At 45.4% G+C, this 24,972-nt stretch overlaps 3 protein-coding genes across 3 annotated transcripts in view; 2 read left to right on the top strand and 1 right to left on the bottom strand.

The window, feature by feature from the left end:
* Positions 1-11,666: 11,666 nt before the first annotated feature.
* LOC142312358 (uncharacterized) lies at positions 11,667-20,536 on the bottom strand. Its single transcript, XM_075351291.1, has 2 exons — positions 20,361-20,536; positions 11,667-14,298 (listed from the first exon to the last, which is right to left on the bottom strand). The coding sequence occupies exon 2, from the start codon at positions 14,290-14,292 to the stop codon at positions 11,752-11,754; it is 2,541 nt and encodes an 846-aa protein (XP_075207406.1). The 5' UTR covers positions 14,293-14,298; positions 20,361-20,536; the 3' UTR covers positions 11,667-11,751.
* Positions 19,684-22,677, top strand: LOC142313040 (oocyte zinc finger protein XlCOF29-like). The gene is made up of 3 exons (XM_075352025.1): positions 19,684-19,749; positions 22,174-22,323; positions 22,453-22,677. Exons 2-3 carry the CDS (start codon positions 22,246-22,248, stop codon positions 22,675-22,677), a joined length of 303 nt encoding a protein of 100 aa, XP_075208140.1. The 5' UTR covers positions 19,684-19,749; positions 22,174-22,245.
* The window catches only part of LOC142313039 (uncharacterized), a 177,351-nt gene continuing 175,009 nt past the window's right edge, over positions 22,631-24,972 (top strand). Inside the window, exons 1-3 of the mRNA XM_075352024.1 lie at positions 22,631-22,837; positions 22,921-23,018; positions 23,369-23,447. Coding sequence (XP_075208139.1) covers positions 22,705-22,837; positions 22,921-23,018; positions 23,369-23,447 — 310 coding nt within the window. The 5' untranslated portion in view covers positions 22,631-22,704. The remainder of the gene's footprint in view (positions 22,838-22,920; positions 23,019-23,368; positions 23,448-24,972) is intronic.

Below are 24,972 nucleotides of genomic sequence, written 5' to 3'. Positions count from 1 at the left end.
CAGCCTACCATCCATAGATTCTGTCAGTTGCTTGATCTGTTTACGATCAACATTGCGTTCAGCAGCCACCACAGCCTCCCAGACACTGTTCTGAGAGATGTACTGTTTTCCCTCTCTGTAGATTGTACATTTTATGAGGGACTACAGGTTCTCTATGGAGTTCAGATCAGGTGAACAAGTGGGCCATATCATTATTTTTTCATCTCTTAGAAATAGTTGTATGCATGTGATGGAGCATTGTCCTGCATGAAAATCATGTAGTCTGCTTGCTGTGATGCTGCTGAATGGGAGGGTTCCACTGCTTGGCTCCTGGCTCTGCTGCTAACTGCAGGCTTAGTTGAGTACAGTGGAACCTCGCTTAACGAGTAACCCACTTAACGAGAATTTCGCTTAACAAGCAAAGCTTTCTGTAAATTTGTAACTCTGTTTACGAGAAAGCTTTGCTGTACCGGCAAAATAGTCACCGCACACACTTCCGATTCCGTACATCCACCGCACATTAACCCACTCTTGCAGTCCGCACAAACACACACAAGCACGCACAAACACGCACGCACGCACGCACGCACACACATACAGTATTATGCTCACCTTACCTTCCGTTCCATCGCCGACCTCATGGTTCTTGTAGTTCCCCGGTACATTGCGACAAGGGAGGAATATTCGCAGCCTACTACAAGATCCAGGAGGCCGGCGATGGAACGGAAGGTAAGGTGAGCATAATATGTGCGTGTGTTTGTACGTGTTTGTGTGTGTTTGTGCATGTGTGGAATGACACAATAGGGGACCAGGATGGGACATTTAACAAACAAGTTGTGGAACGAATTGTCTGCATTGCAATGATTTCCTATGGGAAATCTTGCTTTGCTGAACGAGTAACTTAGTTAACAAGCACACTCCCAGAACGGATTGTTTTCGTTAACCAAGGTTCCACTGTACTTTTGCACCTGATCAGCCTGCAATACAATGCTCAGTGCTATCTATCAGTGGGTGGCATAGGCAGTGCTCCTGCCACAGGAGGATTGTGCTCCCGCTTGAGAGACAGTACCCATTTGGGGAACTTCTTCTTGCTGGTTCTGGGAACTGATACGATTTGAACAACCAGTTCAGAAGAGCTGGTAATAACTGTCTCCTTTATATACTTACCGTTCCCCAAAATTGCGATATTGCATGTTTTTTTTCCACCGTACGCTTTTTTTTTTACCCTTTTCCAATACATCAATGAATGATATCATTCAAAACTAAAACTCATCTTTCTAAAAATGTTGCTTTCATACTTGTTACGGAGTAAATAATATGATGCCAATGGTCGCCTGAAGTCCACCAGGCAGATGACAAAGCCGCTACGGGACTGGTGGATGGCTACAGCAACTAAGGAGAACCCAAATGTAAACGAAGGGGATGTTTAAGGGCACACGCCAACGTGTAGCGTGTCCCTGTTAACTTTACAGGTACACTGGTATCGGTCACGTGTGTAGGGACACATAAGACCGAGAGGAAAACCAAACAGGTATCGGTCACGTGTGTAGGTGTAACAGTGTGTCCCTCCCACGCCTTTGCTCATGGTGTAATAGTCTGTCTCTCCTTGACTGTCCTGTATGTACTACTGGTGGGGGATTGTTTGTTCTTCTCAGCATGGGACTTCTCCAATCCACAACTTGGTAAACAAGAAAGAGCCAGGACTTCTAAAGTCCATTCATGTATCAAGTGTCCAGGCGGAGTTGGACTCTTCTGCCCACCTTAGGGGCAGATCCCAGGAGAGAAGAACAATGAGACCAATGTTAGTTCAGTTAGTTGGATCTCGGCTGGAGAAGGACTAAGATTTATTGCTGAGGCTGGATCCTAGAGCCTGTGTATAGACTGTCACAGACTGGAGATCAGTGGCCACGTGGGATTGCGTTTTGTTGTTCACCCTGTTGGACTCAAGGAACTCATATAAGGACCATTGCCATATTTTCCCTGGCGTTGGAATACCGGGAGGTGCCCCTGGATCTTTTGTTTTGTTGTGGACTCCTTGCAGACTTTAAGGATTTATATTTGTTTGGTGCTTTATCTTTGTGGTTCCAATAAAGCCCTTTGGATTGTTCCTTGGCCTGGCATCCCTTACTGCTCTGCCGCATACCACGTCACAAACTGGTTGATCAGAGCAGAAAGAATGGAGCACAACGGCCCAGTAACATCTGGAATCAGAACCTCAGAGTACAAAAACTGGACTGTGGTGAGCCTACAAATAAAGGTCCGTGAATTAGGAGTCGGCTACAAAGGACTCTCTATGGAGCAACTAATTGAGGCATTGGAAACCGCTTGCCTGCAAGATGGCACCGAGGAAGGATTTCCACAGCAAGGGGAGGAAAGATGGGAGCTGAAGGTAAATACCCAAAAAAGTCAATGGGTTGTGTGGTATATGTAGGAGATGGCACTGCTTGGAGATGAGGCCACCATAGAAGATAAGAGGGAGGCCATTCGCAGAGCTCAAGAGAGGGCAGCATTGCTGGAGAGGAGGCTTGCTGTGGAAGCAGCTAGAGGCTCCAGACAAACTGTAACCACAGCACCCACTATGAGGGAATTCTCCAGAGTGTCCCGCAAGGACTTTAAGCCATTTAATGAAGCTGCAGGCGACATTGAGGGCTTCTTCCTGGACTTTGAGCATCAGTGCCGATTAATGGAAGTCCCAGAAAGAGAGCGAGTCAGACACCTGGTGGGCCTCTTGGAGGGTGGAGCTGCTGACGCCTATAGAGCTATGGACCCTCAGTGGAATTGTGAGTATGGGGAGATAAAACAGACCATTCTAGAACATTATGCCGTGACCCCAGATACTTATAGGACTCAGTTCCGTACGTTAGCCTGTGATGGGGAAGTGTCTGTCAAGATGTGTGCCCACAGACTGAAACAAGTATGCCATCGCTGGCTGGAGGGAGAGGGGGCCTTAACTTGGGAGACCTTCCTCCAGGTCATCCTGAAAGAGCAGTTCTATGCCAGGTGCCCTGCTGAAATCAGGGAATGAGTGCGCGAGAGGAGACCAGAGACAGTGGAACAAGCTGCTGCTCTAGCTGATGAGCTTCTCACCATCAAGCCTCAATGGAAAAGGCTACTAGTCAGTGAGAAAAAAAACTACCAGCTCCCCAACACCAGTGGTCCCTTGTCCTTTGGCCTCCAATGTTTACCGTCCCATTAGACTACCAACACATGGCGGACCCCGTGTGAATGTGCCTCCTACTACTCCTGCCTCTTCTTTGGGAGTATGACGTGGAGAAAGACTCAAAGAATGTAGATGTTATGGATGTGGGCAGCTGGGTCATTTGCAAGCTCACTGTCCAGGTGTTCGGAGGCAAAACAGTTACAGACCCCCTTTGCCTGTCCATTATCTACAGACAACCTCAACAGGAGAAGAGCTGGATTCACTTCCTGATGATTCGACAAAAGACTCTGATATGTTGACTTCCCTACCAGGAGTCTATGGGGTGCGAGCCACAGCCGCCCGTTCTTCTGATCTTCAGCATAAACATCTACAGGAGGTCGTGCTGGATGGCCAAAAAGTTGTTGGCTTTCGTGACACTGGGGCTTTTCTCACCATCGCAGATCCCCGAGTAATTCAACCAGAAGCAATGCAAAAGGGACCAGGAATTGCCATTGAATTGGCTCGAGGTACTCAAAGATACATTCCAAGAGCGAGTGTGACCTTGGATTATGGTTTTGGGGCAAAACAATGCATGATTGGTGTGATGAGCGGCCTTCCTGCAGACATTCTTCTAGGGAATTATGTGGGGAATCTTCAATGCCACTTTGTCGGTGCGATAACCAGAAGTCAAGCCAAGAGCGCAGCAGATGTGGACATGTTCAACCCATCAATGGAAATGAGGCCACCCGAACTGCCGTCACAGCCGGTGAGTGATTCTTCGTCTGGGGTAAAGTTCAGTTTAGACAAGAGGTAGAGACTGACCCCACCCTGGCTAGCTTTAGAGCTCGGGCTAAAGTAGGGCAGTTAAGAGAAAATGGAGAAAAAATTATCAGAGAAAATAGACTTCTATATCGGGTTACCAATGCTGACTCCCTAGATAAACCCTGGACTTATAGCAAACAGCTGATTGTTCCTCAGAAATAGAGTTTTCCCTATTACACCTTGCTCATGACATTCCTACTGCTGGCCATCAAGGGAAAACCCGCACCGAGAGACGATTGACTCAAATTTTCTATTGGCCTGGAATTTCTCAAGCAGTGGCGCATTTCTGCCGAACTTGCGACATATGTCAGCGTTGAGAGATCACACAAAAGCACCCTTGCAACCACTCCCTATCATAGAAGAACACTTTCAAAGAGTAGCTATCGATATCATTGGACCTCTGGCTAAACCAAATAAATCTGTAAAGCAGTACATTCTCACTGTTGTGGACTACGCCACCCGATATCCAGAAGCTGTGGCCTTGTCAAGTATTTCTGCAGCCAAGGTGGCCGAGGCCCTTGTTACCATTTTCACCCGAGTAGGATTCCCAAGTGAGATCTTATTGGACCAAGGCTCCCAGTTCATGTCAGAGTTGGTGCAGTGTCTGTGGCGCACCTGTGGAGTACGAGCAATTCGAATTACAGCATACCATCCTCAAACCAATGGACTTTGTGAACGGTTTAATCAAACACTGAAAGATATGGTAAGGGCCTTCACTGACAGGGATTCCAACTGGGAGAAGTACCTACCCCATCTCCTGTTCGCCTATCGTGAAGTTCCCCAGGAGTCCATTGGGTTTCCCCCGTTTGAACTACTCTATGGAAGAAAGGTCAGAGGACCCTTAACTCTGCTAAAGGAATATTGCGAGGGGCAAGTTGAAGATACAGGAACCCCTGTTGTTCCATATGTCCTCAAGCTTCGGGAAACCCTGGCTCAACTTGCTAGTTTGGCTCAGGATCATGTGCGGATGGCTCAAACCAGACTGAAGACATGGTATGACTGCAAAGCACGCTATCGAGAATTTGTAGAGGGACAACAAGTCTTAATGATTGTTCCCTATCGGCAAAATAAACTCCAGACAACATGGGAGGGTCCCTTCCGGGTTCTCAGAAAACTAAACGACACCAATTACCTTCTTGCTCTAGATGATCAGGGTCTAAGACAAAGGACTGTCCATGTGAATATGATTAAGGAGTACCATGACCGGACATTACCTATGATAGCAAGCTGTCGGCTGGCTTCAGAAGATGGTCAGGAGGATGAGGACACATTACCTGATCTTGTTGAAGCAGCCAGAGCCCCATCCACTGTGGAACAGGTTCCTCTGAGAGATCACTTATATTCCTTACAGAAAAAACAAATGCTGGGAGTGCTCCATCAGAGACAGGCTGCTTTCTCATCCCGACCAGGTCGAACAACAGTAACCCAACATCATGTGGACACTCAGGGCATCCGTCCCATACAGCAGGCTCCCTACCGGGTACCAGAATCAGTTAGAAACACGATGCAGCATGAGTTGGAGGAGATTTTACAGCTTGGGGTCATTCAGACCTCCCATAGTCCTTGGACCTCTCCTGTTGTGTTAGTACCCAAGAAAGATGGGAGTACTCGATTTTGTGTGGACTAAAGACGACTAAATGACCATACCATCATAGATGCTTACCCAATGCCCCGCATTGATGAACTTCTAGATCGGCTAGCTGGGGCACGATACGTCACCACCTTGGATCTCAGGAAGGGATACTGGCAAATTCCCTTGACGGCAGAAGGTAGAGAAAGGTCGGCTTTTATAACCCCGTTTGGTCTGTATGCATTTCTAAACATGCCTTTCAGAATGAAAAAGGTTTTGGTACCGTGTTAGCCAGTTGAAAAATGATTGATTGCTCTCAGTGAGAGAAACAAAAATAAAATTTTGTAGTTCTGATACCTTTTAATAAAGATAAAAAGATAAAAATAAAATATGATGTTATAAAGCAAGCTTTCCTCAGAATGAAAAACGCCCCTGCAACCTTTCAGAGAATGGTGGACTAGATCCTCCGGGGATGTGGCGACTTCGCTTGTGGCTACCTGGATGATATCGCTGTCTTCAGCCACACATGGGAGGAACATCTGAATCAAGTAGCTGTTGTTCTTGACCGGATTCTCGCAGTAGGCCTAACTATTCGACCTGATAAATGCCAATTGGGGATGGGTGAAGTCCAATACCTATGGCATCGAGTAGGAGGAGGGAAGTTACGTCCTGAACCTGCCAAAATCCAGGCTATTAGAGACTAGCCTGTACCCCAAACTAAGAAACAAGTTATGGCTTTTTTGGGCACTGCCAGTTATTACCGAAAATGTGTTTCTCATTTCAGCTCTGTGGCCAAGCCCCTAACAGACCTCATGAAGAAAACTATGCCCCGGCTGGTGATCTGGACTCCAGCCTGTGATGAGGCGTTTAACCGGCTGAAGGACGCCTTGGTCTGCAACCCTGTTCTGGCTGCTCCAGACTATAAGAGGAGATTCATTGTGCAGACGGATGCCTCTTCTTATGGATTGGGAGCTGTACTCAGCCAGGTGAATGCAGCCGGGGAGGAGCACCCCATTGCCTACCTCAGCAGGAAACTGCTGACCGAGAAGCAGCCTATGCAACTGTTGAGAAGGAATGTCTGGCTGTAGTATGGGCCCTTAGAAACCAAGGCCATATCTGTATGGACGAGAAGTCACTGTGGTTACTGATCACAATCCCCTCACTTGGCTGAACAGAGTCTCTGGGGACAATGGACGCTTACTACGATGGAGCCTGGTCTTCAACCCTATAACTTTACAATACAATATAGAAGGGGCAGCCAACACCAAAATGCAGACGGATTGTCCAGGCAAGAGGAGCCCTGAGTCAGGGTCGGCATGTTTACGTGTACTTGACAAGCGACCTGTTAAGGTCACTAGTCCGTACACAAATTGAGGGGGGAAGGGGTTGTAGGAAGGGGCATATTAGCTCATGGCCTGCTCCACAGGAAGATCGGGTGGAGGGGTCTGGCTGCATTCGGGGACGGTCCTCAGACAGAGGGAAGAAAGACATTTCCTCATAAAGTAACACCGAAGGCCCCGGGTGGTTGCAAGCGCCCAGGGCCCCAACCTGCCGTAGATCCCCTGGGAAGAGGGCAAGATTCCAGTCAGGCAAGCCCCCTTGACCAGATTCTATGGGAGAGGCCAAGACAAGTTCATCTATCAAAGTCAAGGCTGTGAAGCCAGCCAAGGAAAGAGACCTAAAAGTGGTGCACCGGTATTAACCCTAAGAATTACCTGGGATCGGCGGAGGCACCGGACAATGGATCCCAGCATACTGTGGGCAAACAGGCAGCTGCCGAACTGAGACTAACAGTGAGTAAAGACCTTAACTGCAAGCCCTGTGTCGTCTGTTTTTATCCTTCACTGCATCTACAACACCATAGACTCTTACAAGCACCAACGGTCGCCCCGGGGTACCCGCTTCACCTGTGGGGAGCAGAACCATCCCAGCTGCCATTAAATCAGCCCCGGAGGCCCTATCCAGCAGCGGCGGCTCCATAGCCGCAATCCACAGGTGGCGTTACAAATATATATTTCCACAAACTTCATTATTGATCATTACCCCCACAGCCGCCATATTAATTGACCCCACCAGGGTCACTGAGTCGGGCCCCGCCACCGCTGACTACCTAGGACTAGTCCGGCCTGACACCGGGTCACCCAAAGCCCTGGGATGGGTGAGTCAACTTTGGTGTCACGAACAGGATTTCGTGCCCGGACCCACCGGGTACTGTGCGCCTGAAAGAACTGTGTTTTACTGTGTGAGAAAGCTACCGCCGCCATTGAAACTGCTGAGCGCGGGAGGAAGAGGGGCGTGCCTGAAGAAAGAGCGTGAAAATAAGCCCCGCCCCCTTATCTTGCAAAAGCGCGCGAAGACTGTGGAAAGATGGCGTAGTGAACAAGAAGAAGCCAGGCAACTAAAGCCAGAGGCTGAGAAAGAAAAGCCCCACAATGTATTGGATCGTGGGCGCAGGGATGCCTGCCGTGGTGGGCTGGCTGCCAGCTTGGCGCCAGGCGCTGGTACAGCCCCCAGCCCCGCCTCCAGAGTGGAGAAGGGTGCAGCCGAGCAGTGTGGTCGAGTACTCTGGTGAAGTGGACGCCAACAACAACCAGGCAGGAAAAATGGCGGAGTACTGGCGACCAGGCACCCCAGGGAAGAGAAACGCTGATCCAGGCCTGAATATGATGCGGATGGAAGTGGAGCTGATGACCCGGCGGCTGCACAAACTCCAGGCAGAGATCAAGCAGCGAGAGGGCGGAGAGGCCGAACCGGGACGCGCCGACCGACGAGCCCCAAGCAGCGTCCGGAGTGGAGAGCCGACAGGCCCAGGAGGCTGCGACCGACCAGGGTAAGGGAGACGTCACCCGCATCCGGCCGAGCCCAGGGCCCAGCAACCCACAGATGGCCGGCCCACCTGCAGGCCTGCAGGAGGCCCCCGCTCACCCCGCCGAAGCTCGGCCCGCCGCCGCAGGTCCCCATGAAGTCAGCGTCCTCGACATCCCGGACCCCGACCAACTAGTGGGTCCCTTCCCTAGCCCTCCCACCGGCGTACTGGTGCGTCCTCACCTGGGATAACTTGGGACGCAGCACCGGTCCGCGATTGGGGACTGGCCCGTCCTATCCTGCCCGTCTCGACCCCGCTCGCCACAAAGATAGCATGCGAGCGGCAGCTCGAACAGTACCGGCTCGAGAGAGAACGCCCGGAGGAGAAGAGGAGAGTGACGGAGGCTGCCAACCTGACCTCAAAAGCAAAAATTAGGAGGTCCCGAAAGGCGAGCCATGGCCCAGTCAGGAAGGGCCAAGTCCTGGACTTTAAGCAGGAGGAGGGCTGGGGCTTCATCCGGGAGCCCGGCCTGGGAAAAGACATATTTGTGTCCCGCCGGGACATAGAGGAGCATTTTGAGAGAGGCCACCCAGGGCGCCTTGTCCAGCCGGGCGACCTGGTAGAGTATACAAGACTGATGGGAAACCGAGGGTGGTATGCCCTAGATGTCCACATCCTACGGTAAGAAGCAGCCCCGGTGGAGCCAGCTTGCCGCAGTCCAACTCCAGTAAGCACCCATGACCAGCAGACCCAGACCCTCCTGTCTGCGGCATACCTGCTACCTGGGGCAATGCCAGAGTGGGATCCCCGTATCTACCCTCGCAAGTAAGAAAAGAGAAGAATTATGCAAACTGTAAATATCCCCTGTTTGTCCCTCATCATTTTTGAAGATGTCCCCTCTGCACTGTCCCGCCCCTTTGTTCTTTTCGAAGATGACACCCCATCCCTGAATTCTTGCCCCGCATTCTTTTTGAAGACGTCCCTACCCCCCCCCCCCCCCCACTGTTTATGTGTTACCAGGCCACTGGACTTTTTGTGGCCAAATTATAAATGTATATATGTATGTTATGAGTAACCAGGCCACTGGACGTAATGTGGCTGGTCTGTTATAGTTTAAAAGACATTTGGGCCACTGGACTATGCATGGCCAGCACTTAGTATTGTAAATAGTTGCACCAGTTGTGCCCCCTACCAGAATTATGGTAGGCATGTGCCGCAGCACTTGTGCACTGGACAGTAGGAGCGCACCAAAGACTTTTTTTTTTCTAAGTTTGCAACGTTCCAGAAAAGTGCCTCCCATAAAGGGATGAAAAGTTTTATGGTTTTCGTGTTTTATGCATATAAAAATTTGCAGTTTTCCACTGTTTTCTTGTTTCAGCTCACAGACGTGCTGGGATTCGCTATGGGGGGGAGTGTGGCGCCCCTGAGGCTTCCGTTGCCACAGAGACATTGCACCTCCGCCAGAGGTGTGATGTCCCATCCTAGGTAAGGACAAGGGTACATACCGGTTCACATGCAAATCTGCACAAACACTTATTGCTAGGCACATACAGGGACCAGAGATAGTGGCAGCTACCCCCGTGCTGTAGTCGGGGGGCCGTAAGACCCATCTCTCGTCCCATGGGGTGGGGGCCAGCAACAAGGAAAGTGGGAGGAGCCGACTAGAAAGTGAGAGTAGAAACAGGAAGTTCAAGTACAGAGTAGTCTGTCAGTAGGAGAGAGGAGTCAGTCTGCGTGAGGCAGAGGAGGAGAGTGGTAGTGAGTTGAGACAGTGAAGAGAGAGAAGGTTCCTGGTGGAGATCCTGGGGCCCAGGTGACACCACAGACAGAGAAGAGAGGATCCCAGGGCCACGGAAGGGCATATTTGCTCGTGTCCTGCTCCACAGGAAGATCGGGTGGAGGGGTCTGGCTGCATTCGGGGACGGTCCCCAGACAGAGGGAAGAAAGACATTTCCTCAAAGTAACACCGAAGGCCCTGGGTGGTTGCAAGCGCCCAGGGCCCCAACCTGCTGTAGATCCCCTGGGAAGAGGGCAAGATTCCAGTCAGGCAAGCCCCCTTGACCAGATTCTGTGGGAGAGGCCAAGACAAGTTTATCTATCAAAGTCAAGGCTGTGAAGCCAGCCAAGGAAAGAGACCTAAAAGTGGTGCATCGGTATTAACCCTAAAAATTACCTGGGATCGGCACAGGCACCGGACAGTGGATCCCAGCATACTGTGGGCAACCGGGCAGCTGCCGAACTGAGACTAACAGTGAGTAAAGACCTTAACTGTGTTAAAAACTGGGTTTAAGGCGACAACTGCAAAGCCAGTATATAATGATTGGAGCGAGAATTGGTGCAAAAACATATTATGGATTTATTCAGATTAAGAGTTTGAGGTTACAGTCATTAGAGAAAAATAACTGTCTTGGCTTGAGTTAATAGATGGATAGACAGATAAGCAGAGAGAAAAAATAACAGTTCATTTATCTTACATCGCTGTAGTGTGTGTAAGCCGTCTCTCTGTCTGTAGATGGTCTGGTCGGGTTGGTGAGTCCGTCTTTCTCCTCCCTCCTTCTGCTCACCCTTTGAAGTCTAGTCTGCTTTTATAACCCAAACCCCTCCTCCTGATTGTCCTTATCTCTTTACATGGTATTACAAGAAGTAACTATCCTTATTTTAGTTCAGCATTATGTCATGTCACGTGGTACGTTTTACCCGTGAAATAAATGTACTTGCGCAGTACAGACCTGTAACAAAACCTACTTCAACTTATTTATAAACCCTTTGAGGCTCGCTGAACTTTGACCTCAGTGTAACAGAAAGAAGTCCCTCATAGCTATTTCAGTTCTTAGCCCAACATTCCAAACAGAATATAGCTCTTCTTTGACAACTTTGATGAACAACTAGCAGATGACTTTGGTTCTACCATTTCAAACTCTTGGTCAGTATTTCCAGCTCACAAACTCACTCTTAAAGGCATGGGGCAAAATATACATACATTATATGAATGCATGTAATCCAGTCTATGAATCAAATCTCCATAAACTCACTATTTTACAGTCCCCCCTTATATGGAAGTTTGATGAACCCCGGGAAACCCTAACTCAATCGTGTCATCATTCGTATCACATACATTCTTGTTGAAAATTCTAGACCAATATTTGACTTGATAAACCAATCTGCAACTTTCTGTCAAAAAGTCATCTTGCGATTTAACATTCCTCTAAGAATGTTATCTTCCTTTTTCATTTCTATTTTTATATTCTTATATATCTTCTGAATTCTACACATCACAAAAACTTGATATATTATTATTATTATTATTTATTATTATAGCGCCATTTATTCCATGGCGCTTTACAAGTGAAAGAGGGTATACGTACAACAATCATTAACAGTACAAGACAGACTGGTATAGGAGGAGAGAGGACCCTGCCCGCGAGGGCTCACAGTCTACAGGTATATAATACACATCAAAACTAATAAAAATATGATTATGATAGGATTAAATAAAACATTTCCAACCACTGACTGAAAAGATGACTGAGACCAGGAATGTACAGATTTGCTAAAACTCTTCCACCAAGTTCTACCTGACATTCCATTCCATTCGTGTTCAATATCACTTGATTCACCTTGTTCATGCCTGAATATAATTTCTGCTTCCTTTAACTGTTTCGTTAATAAATCTAACAAACCCTTATCTTTCTTTATTTCACTTGTCCACATATCCCAAGGAAAATCATTTATCTGTGATAAATTGAATTGTTTGGGAAATGCCGTTAAGTTTCTCTTTCCTATAGAAGTGATATTAAAACTTCCTTCTTTCTTTGAAAGAGATCTCACATTTCCTTCTATACAATACAAACCCATAGGTAGGTTTTCCTTATGTACACAAGTAGAATAGAAAACAGAAACTTTCTCTGTCTCAGACATGACCTGAAAACAAATCTTATTTGGACTTACTGGAGTCACCAGATCATGTAGTGTCTGTACAGTCTCTATTCTCGCATGACAAGAAGAATGATTATGAAAACATGAATGATAAATCACCTTATCCTGTCCAGGTAAACACATCACCTTAGAAACAAAATGCAAACATGAAGAAATGTCTACTTGTTCAGTGTTCACTCCATCAAATGCAAAATCTGTGTACTGCAATTGATAGAACACTTGTTGTGTGTTACTCACAGGTATACCCAAAACTGTAACAGGAACAATAGTTCCTTCTCTTCCGATCACTGGGATTAGCGATGTGCCAACACAAATGTTTCGTTCACATCCTAACCACTTATTTACCCACAAATCCGTATGATTCAATGCAAAATCATACTCTACAGGTAAATTTCGCAGTATTCCCAGTGGAGTAATTCCACTCTGTAAAGCTTGTGCAATCAACTTCAGATTAGAAGAATACTCTATCTGTATCTCCAGGCACGCTTTAGCTACTTGTGTTTCGTGTGTGCTTTCCACGAGAGCTAAAGTAGCATCCTGTAGATGTGACACGGAAGACCCTAGTACAGCAGCTGTATTCATTACCATCTTTTCAAGAAGTTGATTCAGACTCTTCTGAACCTTTACACCTTTTCCTCCAATAAAACCAATATTATCCAAATCTGACTTAAGTGTCTGTATATTCATGGCATTAGTCAGACTTCCCACTGTCCCAATTCCTCCCAGAATTCCTTCTAACACTCCTCTCTTACTCCTAGTCTGAGCTGTTCTTTTCCCAAACCATTGTTCTATCCCCATCTCCATGTTTATGAGATGTGATTGACACTGAGGAAACCTGGTAGAGATCTTCCAATGAGACATATTGAAAGTCCACACCATTGTCATAAATTCTCCATCCCTTAATAAGGACTTGGACTGAAATTGATTAATTTGGAAAGGAGTAGACGGCATGAACCTCGTGTCTGTGCATGCACTATCTGCTGCTGACCAAATATTCACACTAACGTCTTTACAATGTCTGTAATGTGTCTTTGTTTCAACGCAACACTGGTAAATTCCAGAGTCCCTGGAAGATGGATTCTCTATGGAAAAAATGAAATTATCATCCATCCATCTGATATTACCAATCTGACCTCTGTGTATGACATTAGTTGGACTGTTTAGAAAACTTCCCAAAAATGATGAATTTTTGGTCCATGTCAACAAAGACTCAGAAGGCAATTTCAACCTTGTGTTACATTTTAACATTATGGGTAATGTATTTACTTTATTATGTACTGTCTGTGGTGAAACCCTTATTTCCGGAACTATAGTGTTAGTAACGGTAAACACTACAGATACCTGAACTTGCACAGGTTCCCGTGTTATCTGGAAATTCCATGTTTTGACCCAATCTTTATCTCCTTCTGTGATGGAGAGTAAAGAAGGATCCAGAATTTTCCCAAAAACCTGAGTTTTTAACAAAATTTCTGTTTTGGATCTTCCCAACTTTCCCTTTGCAATCATGTCATTTGTAATATCACCGGACCATACAGCAGGTTCATCACCTCTGATCTCTATGTTCCAGTATAGTACATCTGTAGGAGAACATTCCCATGTACCCGTTTTATTATTGTGTACATATTCTCCTTGTAATTGTGTGAATCTAGTTTTAGGTCCTGCAATCGCATGTAATATTATGTCTGTGTCGTGTATGAAATGTAATTCAATGCAACATTTTGTTCCATATCCCATGCAGATATTTCCTGTTATCTCCACAGAATCATCCGTGATGTTCTCTGTCAGTAAGTTCCGTGTATCTGATCCTCTTGGTCTTCGAGAATGTTGAATCTCTCTAGTCTGTTCATTCACATCATTGGCGATTGTTCCTCGATGTAACATGTAAACAATGACGGAAATAAAGCAAAGCAGCAGGAAAGTAGATCCCATCACGTAGAAGCTTGTCTTGAGCTTGGGAAGATGTTCTTTCTCCAGAAGGCTTGATGTCATCTTTCCTTCACAGTCTTTAGGTTCCTTATTCCAGTTCTTATCGGAATCCATTTCTTCCTGGAAAGAAATGCAGTATCATTATTTTGTCACAAATATTTTGCACTGGTCAACGTGAACCCACACTTTTTGTGTTTTCCGGGTCTTTTTTACCACATTTGACACTCGGTGCACAAGAATCATGACTTGTCCCATAGTCTCAAGGACTTCAAAAGGACCTTCCCAATTACACTCCCATGGACCACTCTTGCGAAAGGTTTTGATCATCACTAGAGCACCTTTCTTGAATTTGGACTCATAGGGTGGCTCCATTTTCTGCATTCTCGATGCCGCATATGGCAGAATCGCTTTCAGGTTCTCCTGTAGCGATCTCAACCATTGGGACCTTGAGATAGCATCTTTTTGTGGTGTGGATAAAAATGGCTCATGTGGGAACCACAATGGCATTTTTCTTCCCGTCATCAACTCAAACGGAGTGAATTGAGTTGTAGAAGAGATTGAACCTCTTATACTCATCAGTATGAAAGGTACCTTGTCAACCCAAGTGTTACCTTTGTCCAAAAGCATCTTTGCTATTCTGGACTTGATTGTCCTATTCATTCTTTCCACAATTCCCGCAGATTGTGGATGATAGGGGACATGAAATTGCTGTCGCGCCCCTAGAATAGCACAAGCAGTTTGCATGATTTTACCTGTGAAGTGGCTACCTCGATCGGAGGTAATCATCCTTGGGATCCCCCAAGTACAAAAGACATGTTGTACCAATTCCCTTGCTGTGGACAAAGCATCATCTTTCCTAACAGGTAATATTTCTACCCATTTTGAGAACACATCTACCACAATCAATGCATACCTGAGACCATGTTTACCTGAGGGTAAAGGACCAATATAGTCTATCTGCAGTGTAGACCATGGACCATCTGCAGGTGCGATTCGTAGAAGTGGTGGCTTCTGTCCTTTAGGTCTTGGATTTATTTGGGCACAAATGAGACATGCTAGTACAACACTTTGAACTGTTTCGTCCATTTTTTCCCAATAAAATTTCTCCTTGAGAATGACTAACAATTTCTGTTGTCCCAAGTGACCTAAACTCTCATGGTTGTATCGAGTGAATTCTACCTGTAGATGTTTTGGTATAACTGGACGCAATTCTTCATTTGAACTGTGACACAAAACCCCATTTTCACAGATGAAAGGAGGCTTTTGATCCTCCAGAGAAGTAACATGAGAAGGATCTTTTCTCTGTTCTTCTGCAAATGAAGGTATGTATGTGTCTGCTCTCTGAACCGCTGAATTCTCAGAAGGTTCAGAGTCAAACACTTCCTCTCCTGTCAGGGCAGCTTCTTTGGCTAGAGCATCTGCGGTTGCATTTCCTACAGATAAGGCTGGTTTCACACTACGTCTTTTTAACATCCGTCCATAACGTTTTTTTAGCGGAAGTACGGATCCTGCTTTTACAGCAAATAACGTATGCAAACGCATCTGTTATTTTGCAGGATCCTGCACTGGATGTTTAGGGGCGGGCATTGGAGTCATGTGATCGGGAGTGAGGGGAGCTAGACTGGGAGGAGGCTTCTGACAGCTGCAGACGCTGGTAACCAAGGTAAACATCGGCCTTGGATACCCGATATTTATCTTGGTTACGAGTGTCTGCAGCTGCTAGGAGCAGGGCTGCCTGCACACGTAACCAACGTAAACATCGGGTAACTAAGAGAAGTGGTTACGCGATATTTACCTTGGTTACGAGTGTCCGCAGCTCTCAGGTGGGAGAGAGAGGAAGGGGAGGAAGGGGGAAAGACAGAGATAGAGAGAGAGAGGGTGAGGGAGGGAGTAGAGAGATAGACAGATCACGCGAGACTGGTTCTGGGCATGCTCAGTACTTTCTGGGCATGCTCAGTACAAAAGCAGGATCCTGTCTATCAGCACGCCAGCGTTCACCTGCGTTCGCGTGCTGTTTAGTCAGGATCCGGTGACTTGCAGTATTTTGACGCAGCTCAAAAACGCTACAAGTAGCGTTTTTGAAACATGTTAAAAAACTGCAAGTCACCGGATCCGCACTATAACGCAGGCAAACGCAGGTGAACGGATGTTAACGCGAGTCCATTGCAAATGCATTGAAATGAAAACGCATTTGCACTGGATCCGTACTTCCGCTAAAATAACGTTTTGAACGGATGTTAAAAAGACGTAGTGTGAAACCAGCCTAACTCATCATCAGATCTTTGATGTGCAGCGACTTTCACTATAGCAAATCTATTTGGGGCCCTAGATGCCATCTCAAAAATTGATTCTAGAGTTTCGCGGTGCAGCAAGGCTTTGTTGGATGAGTCCACATAGCCTCTCCTTTCCCAAACAGGCAGGTAATCGGTTAGGGATCTGACAACATAGGAGCTATCACTGTAGATTACCATTGGAGTTTGATCATCAGCTTCATTCAGCTGTAGGACCATTCTTACCGCTTCTATCTCTGCCCTTTGAGCTGAGAAATGACTCGGTAACTTGTGTTTTACCACTTGTCCTCGCTTGGAATAGAAAATTCCATATCCTGTGTGATAGTGTCCTTCCAGAAAAAATCTAGAACCGTCTACAAACACAGGTTCATCTGCGTCTTCCGACTGTCGTCTGAAGAGAGATGGACTTGGTTCATGGAACGTTTCTATGCAATCATGGGTTTGTCCTTCATACTGCATCAATTGAGGAAGAACATACTTGGCCTTATAATCTACCTCAATTTGATTTGGAGACAATGAGAGCAACCAATGGGCAAATCTCTGATTTGACACACCTGGGATGTTTTTCTCAAAGAGAAGTTTCAGTGTGGAATGTGGCGTTTGGAGAATAACCTTTTGGAACCCGATGATGTGTTGAGTGATTTTTATCGCAAAATACACTCCCACCAGGTGTCTTGCGCACACCTCAAACCCCCTCTCAACAGGTGAGAGAAGCTTAGAGAAGTACCCCAAGATTCTCCATTCCCCCCCTTGCAGCTGCAGCAAAACCACAGAGATACACTTGTCTCTGAAGTGTGTGCTTGAAGCGCAAAAGGTGCGTTCTTTTCCACCATACTTAACGCAGGTGCGTGTTGTAGATCATGTTTCAATTGTGTGAAGGCTTTTTCCTGTTCCACACTCCAGGGACCAAAATAATCATCATTGTCACCTTTTAAAAGATCATACAAAGGTCTGGCTTTGTCAGCAAAATTTTCAATGAAATCCCTTGAGTAATTTACAAGCCCTAAAAAATGTCTTAGTGCCTTGTGTGATGTTGGAATTGGAAGAGATGCAATTGCCTCTATTCTGTCCTGTAGGGGTCGCCGTGTACCTGGATTTAACAGAACTCCTAAAAACCTGACCTCAGTCTGCATCAGCTTGACCTTTTTGGTATTCAGTTTTAAACCTGCATCATGCAGCAGCTCAAACAATTCTGCAAGCAAGATCACGTGCGACTCCTCATCCTCCGTGCTCAACAAGATATCGTCCACATATTGCAATAAACATTCCGGACGAGAAAATTTCGACAAAACGTTCGCTAGCGCCTGATGAAAAATGCTTGGCGACATACTTGCCCCCTGAGGAAGCCTACAGCATACATATTTTTGATCCAGGTGGTTGAATGCAAGCTTATATTGACAACTTTGCTCAATCGGTATACTGAAAAAACCATTACTGATATCCAATACTGAGAAATACCTTGCCTTAGCATCCAATCTCGACATCATGTCATGTGTATCAGCTACAATCGGTGCTACATTGGGAGTATACTTATTGAACATCCTCAAGTCCAACAACATCCGATAGCTACCATCGCTTTTCAGAACACACCACAATGGATTGTTACAGACAGAATTTGCCTTACGTATGACACCTTGAGCCAACAATTCCTGAATAATTTTAGACATCGGAGCAACTGACTCCGAAGGCAACTTATACTGACGCTGTGGAGGCGGATCTCGGCCTTCAATTTTGACAACTACATCCTTCATTGTTCCAACCTCATTCCTGTACTGAGCCCATAAAGAAGGAAACCGCTGTACTAACTCAGTCAATACTTCATCACCACCAGTTTCAGGCCACAAATGATCTGCTGACACTACATCGGTCAAACAAATGGTCCCGACATGACTATATTCATTTGGATCAATAACTACCGCCTTACAACCGTTAGAATCTTTCCAAACTGTTTTGTTACCCAAATCAATAATCCAGCCATGCTTTTCCATAAAATCAGTGCCAATTATATTCTCAGTATCCTGACAACACCAAATATCCATTTTTGTTTTCAAAAAACCAGGTATTTCCAAAGAAACATCCTGCGCTAATGTCACCTTTGTTCCATTTTTACCACTGAAACCAACAATTGTACATACAGGGGAATCTGGCTTTAAATGTAAATCAACATTTGTGACACTCAATTGCGCACCTGTATCAAGGAGAAATGTTACTTCCTGACCTTCAAGATTTACCTTTAAAAATGGTCGACCACAGCTATCCATTGAAACTCGAGTGACAAATTCCAGTGGATGGAGCCTGGGGACCGGCTTTGCTAGTCAGGATGATGGAGAAGGGAGAAGAGCAGCAGGTGTCTTGCCCCTTCCATGCAATCCCTGTATGGTCATTTCCCTTATCTGTCTGGTCAGAGGTGCATATGGTGATTGGTTATTTCTGTTGTCAGTATGAGTGGGCGTATATGGTGATTGGTTATTTCTGTTGTCAGTATGAGTGGGCGCATATGAAGGTGGAGGTACTGAAGATGGGGGAGGTGCACTGGATGTGTTTGGCATCAGTCCATTTTCCTTACCCAGCCTTTCCTCAGCTCCCGCCCTCAGGAATTTCTTGCATTCCCACTTCAGATGTCCGGGTTGGCCGCAGAAAAAGCAATAAATTGTGCTTTTCCTGTTACCCCCCCCTGAATTCTTGTTTTTAGAATTCAACACCAGTCTTTTGTTGTTTTTGATCTGTTTTTCCTGGGATACTAATGTGTCAGTGGTCCCTTCTATCATGGCTATTTTTGATTTTACCTGATTTTGCTTCATTCGTCTACGTATTCTATCAATAAATGACGTGGCCTCTTGTAGACTTTCCATTCTCGAAGCTATTTCGAATGAAGCAGGGTCCAAATATTTAAACTTTTTAACAAAGGCCTTGATCATGGAAGGCGGTTCTTGATCAGATCCGATTTCCAGTATCAAACGATATCCTTGTTCGAATTTGACTAAGAAGACAAATGGATCCTCCTGTATGTGTGTTTTAAGGTTTTCTAACAATTCGACTGTTGGGGTAGACTCTCCTGTGGTAAAGAGAATTAACTGTCTCAGCCTATCTTCCTTTGTGTCATGGATCAGGTCATTGTGTTCGTCAGTCCTAGGTGTTGCTTGTAACCTTTTTGCCATGTGGGAGGGAAGCCATACCCTATAAATCTTGTTTCTCTGTTCATTTGTTAGATTATATTTATCGGAATGTGACTCAAAAATGTCCGCATTATGGAAGGCGTCCATTTTATCATCATATTTGGGTATGTCTTTAATGATTTTCATTAATTGGTCATGGATTTTAATGTTAAGACGGGCGGCCTTATCATGTAACTTCTTTTTCCGAAGTTCCTCCTCATTCAGAGTCTCGTCCCCGGCCGTATCCAGCCCGTCCGGTACGTCTGAACCTGAAGCTTCTGTCTTGTTCTGTCTCGTATTAACAGATACATATTTAATATCTTTCCGTAGTTTTGATATTAAATCTGCTCTTGTTTCCAACTGATCCTCCAGATGTTCGATATGTTCTGCTAATATCGAACAATTTGGACAATCTGTTGTCTCTGCATCTGTGACGTGTGTGTCTGTTGTATTGGGCGTGTCTGTTGTTATGGGTGTGTCAGTCACCATGCAGATAGGGTGTGCATATGGCTGTGCCCCACCCACCATGGAGTTGTAAGTGTATACCATACCCAATACATTCTGTATCTTTTTCTGTAACCGATTCACAGTAAAAAACTTCTTATCTAACTTAGTATTCTCAAGTTCACATTGCCGGTACAAATTTGACCATAACTGTGCGTCACTATGTGTATGGTCAAAAGAATACTCTACATGACAGTTACTAGAATAATGATGAATAAAATCCATTTCTCACCAATATGTGATGCTTGTCCTCGGATGGCTCCAATCCGTCTTATGGATGGATGGTCCTCAAATGGCTCCAACTGTCTTATGGACGGATGGTCCTCAGATGTCCGTCAAGGCTTTGACACATACGACCTCCGTGCAGCTTTGTCACGTTAAACCTCTCTTAGGTTCTGATGTGGACACAGTGTATCGTCTTTTGCCTGCAGCACTTGGACAGAGAGTTTTACTGCACTGACCCCCCCTTCTCGGACAAAGGGCAGGGAATGACGTGAGAATAAAGAGTCCTAATCGCTGTGAATAGGCAGCGTGAAAAAAATCACCTCGCACAGAAAACAGCTGTGCCTATCAATCATTCAGGCTGATGCTCGCCAATGTTAAAAACTGGGTTTAAGGCGACAACTGCAAAGCCAGTATATAATGATTGGAGCGAGAATTGGTGCAAAAACATATTATGGATTTATTCAGATTAAGAGTTTGAGGTTACAGTCATTAGAGAAAAGTAACTGTCTTGGCTTGAGTTAATAGATGGATAGACAGATAAGCAGAGAGAAAAAATAACAGTTCATTTATCTTACATCGCTGTAGTGTGTGTAAGCCGTCTCTCTGTCTGTAGATGGTCTGGTCGGGTTGGTGAGTCCGTCTTTCTCCTCCCTCCTTCTGCTCACCCTTTGAAGTCTAGTCTGCTTTTATAACCCAAACCCCTCCTCCTGATTGTCCTTATCTCTTTACATGGTATTACAAGAAGTAACTATCCTTATTTTAGTTCAGCATTATGTCATGTCACGTGGTACGTTTTACCCGCGAAATAAATGTACTTGCGCAGTAGAGACCTGTAACAAAACCTACTTCAACTTATTTATAAACCCTTTGAGGCTCGCTGAACTTTGACCTCAGTGTAACAGAAAGAAGTCCCTCATAGCTATTTCAGTTCTTAGCCCAACATTCCAAACAGAATATAGCTCTTCTTTGACAACTTTGATGAACAACTAGCAGATGACTTTGGTTCTACCATTTCAAACTCTTGGTCAGTATTTCCAGCTCACAAACTCACTCTTAAAGGCATGGGGCAAAATATACATACATTATATGAATGCATGTAATCCAGTCTATGAATCAAATCTCCATAAACTCACTATTTTACAAACTGCAAGCCCTGTGTCGTGTTTTTTTCCAGCACTGCATCTACAACACCATAGACTCTTACAAGCACCAATGATCGCCCCGGGGTACCCGCTCCACCTGTGGGGAGCAGAACCATCCCAGCTGCCATTACATTAGCCCCGGAGGCCCTATCCAGCAGCGGCGGCTCCATAGCCGCAATCCACAGGTGGCGTCACGAATATATATTTCCACAAACTTCATTATTGATCATTACCCCCACAGCCGCCATATTAATTGACCCCGCCAGGGTCACGGAGTCGGGCCCCGCCACCGCTGACTACCCGGGACTAGTCCGGCCTGACACCGGGTTACCCAAAGCCCTGGGGTGGGCGAGTCAACTTAAGATCACATACTGTCATAATTCAGAAATCTGAAGTTATATAAATTGGCTGCAGACTTTACTTTTGAGACTGGACAACCTTGTAAATCATCAACACAGATAGAGATTTTTTTACCGTAAGAGCAGTGAAACTATGCATCTCTCTACCACATCATGTGATAATGGTTGACTCACTACAAAAGTACAAGGAGGCCTGAACGCCATTCTTGATAAACAAAATCTAACAGGTTATGCGCATGTGATGGAGCGTTGATCCAGTAACTTTATTATTACACAGGATTCTTTATGATGTTACATCGTCATTTTCTTCCCAATTCAGGTCCCTACAATATCTGATCCTCTCAGTGGAGATCTTCTATATAAGAGAATTCTCCTGATTGCCCCATCAAGAATGGATGTGGACAGGGACAAGATGGCGGAGAGGATATTACACCTCACCCTAGAGATCCTCTTCCGGCTTACTGGAGAGGTGGGAGATTCTGATGACGTCACATTACATCATTCTTATCTATGGGAATAACAGATGGACAGAACTGGAGAGGTGAGGACTCTGGAAATGTCTGTAGTGAGATTTATTACTGTGTCTCTCCATAACCAGGATTGCACAGTAGTGAAGAAGACCTCTAGTGAGCGCTGTCAGGCCCCTGTGTCTGAGGGATGGGGAAGACCCCTGAGCCCAATCACGGGGCCTCCACCTCACCCCCCGATACATGAGGACATCAATGACCAGAAGATCCTAGAACTCACCTACAAGATGATTGAGCTGCTGACTGGAGAGGTGACACTGCTGGGAATGCTGGGACATTATACAGTAACGCTATGAAGGGATCGGGGGTGACGGTATCATTGTATGTGTCAGGTTCCTATAAGGTGTCAGGACGTCACCGTCTATTTCTCCATGGAGGAGTGGGAGTATTTAGAAGGACACAAAGATCTGTACAAGGACGTCATGATGGAGGTTCCCCGGCCCCTCACATCACCAGGTAATAGACAGGACTAAATACAGACGGCCTATAATTATCTGTATGTAAGGAATGAATCCAGTCCCTGTATGTGTTTCCTCCAGGTTTATCCAGTAAGAGGACAACACCAGAGAGATGTCCCCGTCCTCTTCTCCCACAGGACTGTAAACAAGAAGATCCCGATGTTCCTCAGGATCATCAGGTAGATGGAGAGAAGGTGCCATGAAATCTCCCTATGATGTGTAGACGGCTGTGAAGGTCTTGTGCTCAGGCTTGTTTTATCCTCCAGTATTATATGTGTTATACTTGTGTAATGAAAACGGTGGAGATGGCAGGATTAGAGCTGATCATAGACATTAGAAGCTTTGAACTTCTCCCAAGTGGTTGATTTTGGAGACCGCTCGTTGGAGTAAAGAACCAACACATTGGATTTATACTTACGACCTGCAGTTATATGGCTCAAGCACCTATTTATGTGATGTCCCGTTTGGTTGTTATACATCCTGCTACGGTAAGTCTTCATGTCTGTGACTTTTACAATATTTATTCCAGGATGAAGATCTAGACAATATTATGACATGTGTGATAGATGATTGGTGTAAAGAGGAGATTCTGACCGATAACTGCCACGGTGAGTACTATCCTGTATGGTGTACTCATTTACTTGCTTGTACTTTTATATTTTATACTTTTTATAGCATGTTATGATAGGGCAGAACAAAATCATTTGCAATCATCCGCAACAGATTGGACAATCGAGAACATGCACAGAGGAACAGGTTAACAGTGTGCATTGCTCATGTCATTTAGCAACCAGAACAACCATGGACTCTATTACAAAGGGTTGGTAGACATGACCGTGAATGAGTGGACCAACATGATTACATTAGATACAAATATACAAAGTTTTACCAAAGCTTTTACAGTTTTCTATGTGATCTCACTGCACAGGTCTCCATTAACACAGCCTTTTGTTTTGGGTTGTTAAATTATTTGTTTAATCCAGGGCTATACGGTGTTGCCTACCACTTCAACCATATGTTTCTTCCTTATTGGGACACTAGCACTAGCTGGCCCGACCTGTCAAAGCATGCTCGGTTCTACAATATCTATGTTAGTCTTCTGTTCTCCTGAATTCATCCAAATGTTTGGATGCTGTGTAAGAAAGGCACAACTTTTCAACGAGGAAGCAACAAAAAGAGGTATCTAAAAAAACACTTCAGATCAGAAATCCATGCCGTTTTTACTGGTTTCGCCTACTTAGGCTTCTTCAGGAGTTAAAGTAACAGACAAGCTATTAGGTAACACTTTGCAGTTCCAAATTAAACAAGGGATGTATCAACTAGATATGAGCAAATTTCCTGAAATTCATTTCAGATCTGACTTAGCCCAAAAATTTGTTTTGGGGAGAATTGATTTTGTATGAATCAAAAAGCCTCCAATCGCCCTGAAAATACATGGAGGTTTTCAATGACTGTATCCATGTTAAAATGACTTAAATATTTATGACCATTGATAAATTGATGGTAACTGGTGGCAACAACAATGATGAAGAAACAATTGCTTTTTTAGCCAACCAAGAATTATGCCTTTTTAGTGAACAATCTTGGTTTTCTTATAATTACACTGGGCAGAATACAGTTCCCAGTAGCAGCAGTACAATATGGAACATGATGGACAAGCAGGAGATGTCCAATGTGTAATGGCAGCGGTAGGTAGCAACATCAGTAAATCTAGAGCTTGAAAAATAGGCAGCAGCTGTTCAGCAGTTTAAGGGCAGTGGTAGTGTCGCACATACTTTTGCACAAACTTCGCCGATTGTCAAGGTGGCATTGGGCGTTGTTCAGATTGTAGATGCTGACTCTCCGCCCGATGGTTTCTTTGGTGTCTGGGATCAACAGAGGCAGAATTGGGCGTCGAACTGCTGGGGGCTGATTCATAGGCAGGCAAGCAAGAGTAAATCTCTGCTGGTCTGCTTGCTCCTTTGGTCACATGTTGTGGGGAAGCTTTATCACATTTGTTCCCCTCCTACTTATTCTGGTTGAAACCTGTGGCAGCTATAGTATATTCTATGTTAGTCAGTGAGGTGTGGTTTCCCAGACTTACTAGTGAACATTGTGCTCATTGCTTGGTGCGGTTGTGGAGTTTACCTCTGA

The sequence above is a fragment of the Anomaloglossus baeobatrachus genome, chromosome 5 (genome assembly GCF_048569485.1).
Source record: "Anomaloglossus baeobatrachus isolate aAnoBae1 chromosome 5, aAnoBae1.hap1, whole genome shotgun sequence".
Lineage (NCBI taxonomy): Eukaryota > Metazoa > Chordata > Amphibia > Anura > Aromobatidae > Anomaloglossus > Anomaloglossus baeobatrachus.
Note: the sequence above shows the minus strand (reverse complement) of the source record. Positions and strands in the feature narration are given on the sequence as shown.

Excerpts from the sequence above, each read along its gene's own strand:
- LOC142312358 (XM_075351291.1), bottom strand. The coding sequence starts at position 14,292 with ATGGATTCCGATAAGAACTGGAATAAGGAACCTAAAGACTGTGAAGGA.
- LOC142313040 (XM_075352025.1), top strand. The coding sequence starts at position 22,246 with ATGGATGTGGACAGGGACAAGATGGCGGAGAGGATATTACACCTCACC. Across the intron at positions 22,324-22,452 it reads TCTTCCGGCTTACTGGAGAG|GATTGCACAGTAGTGAAGAA; the intron begins GTGGGAGATTCT and ends CTCCATAACCAG.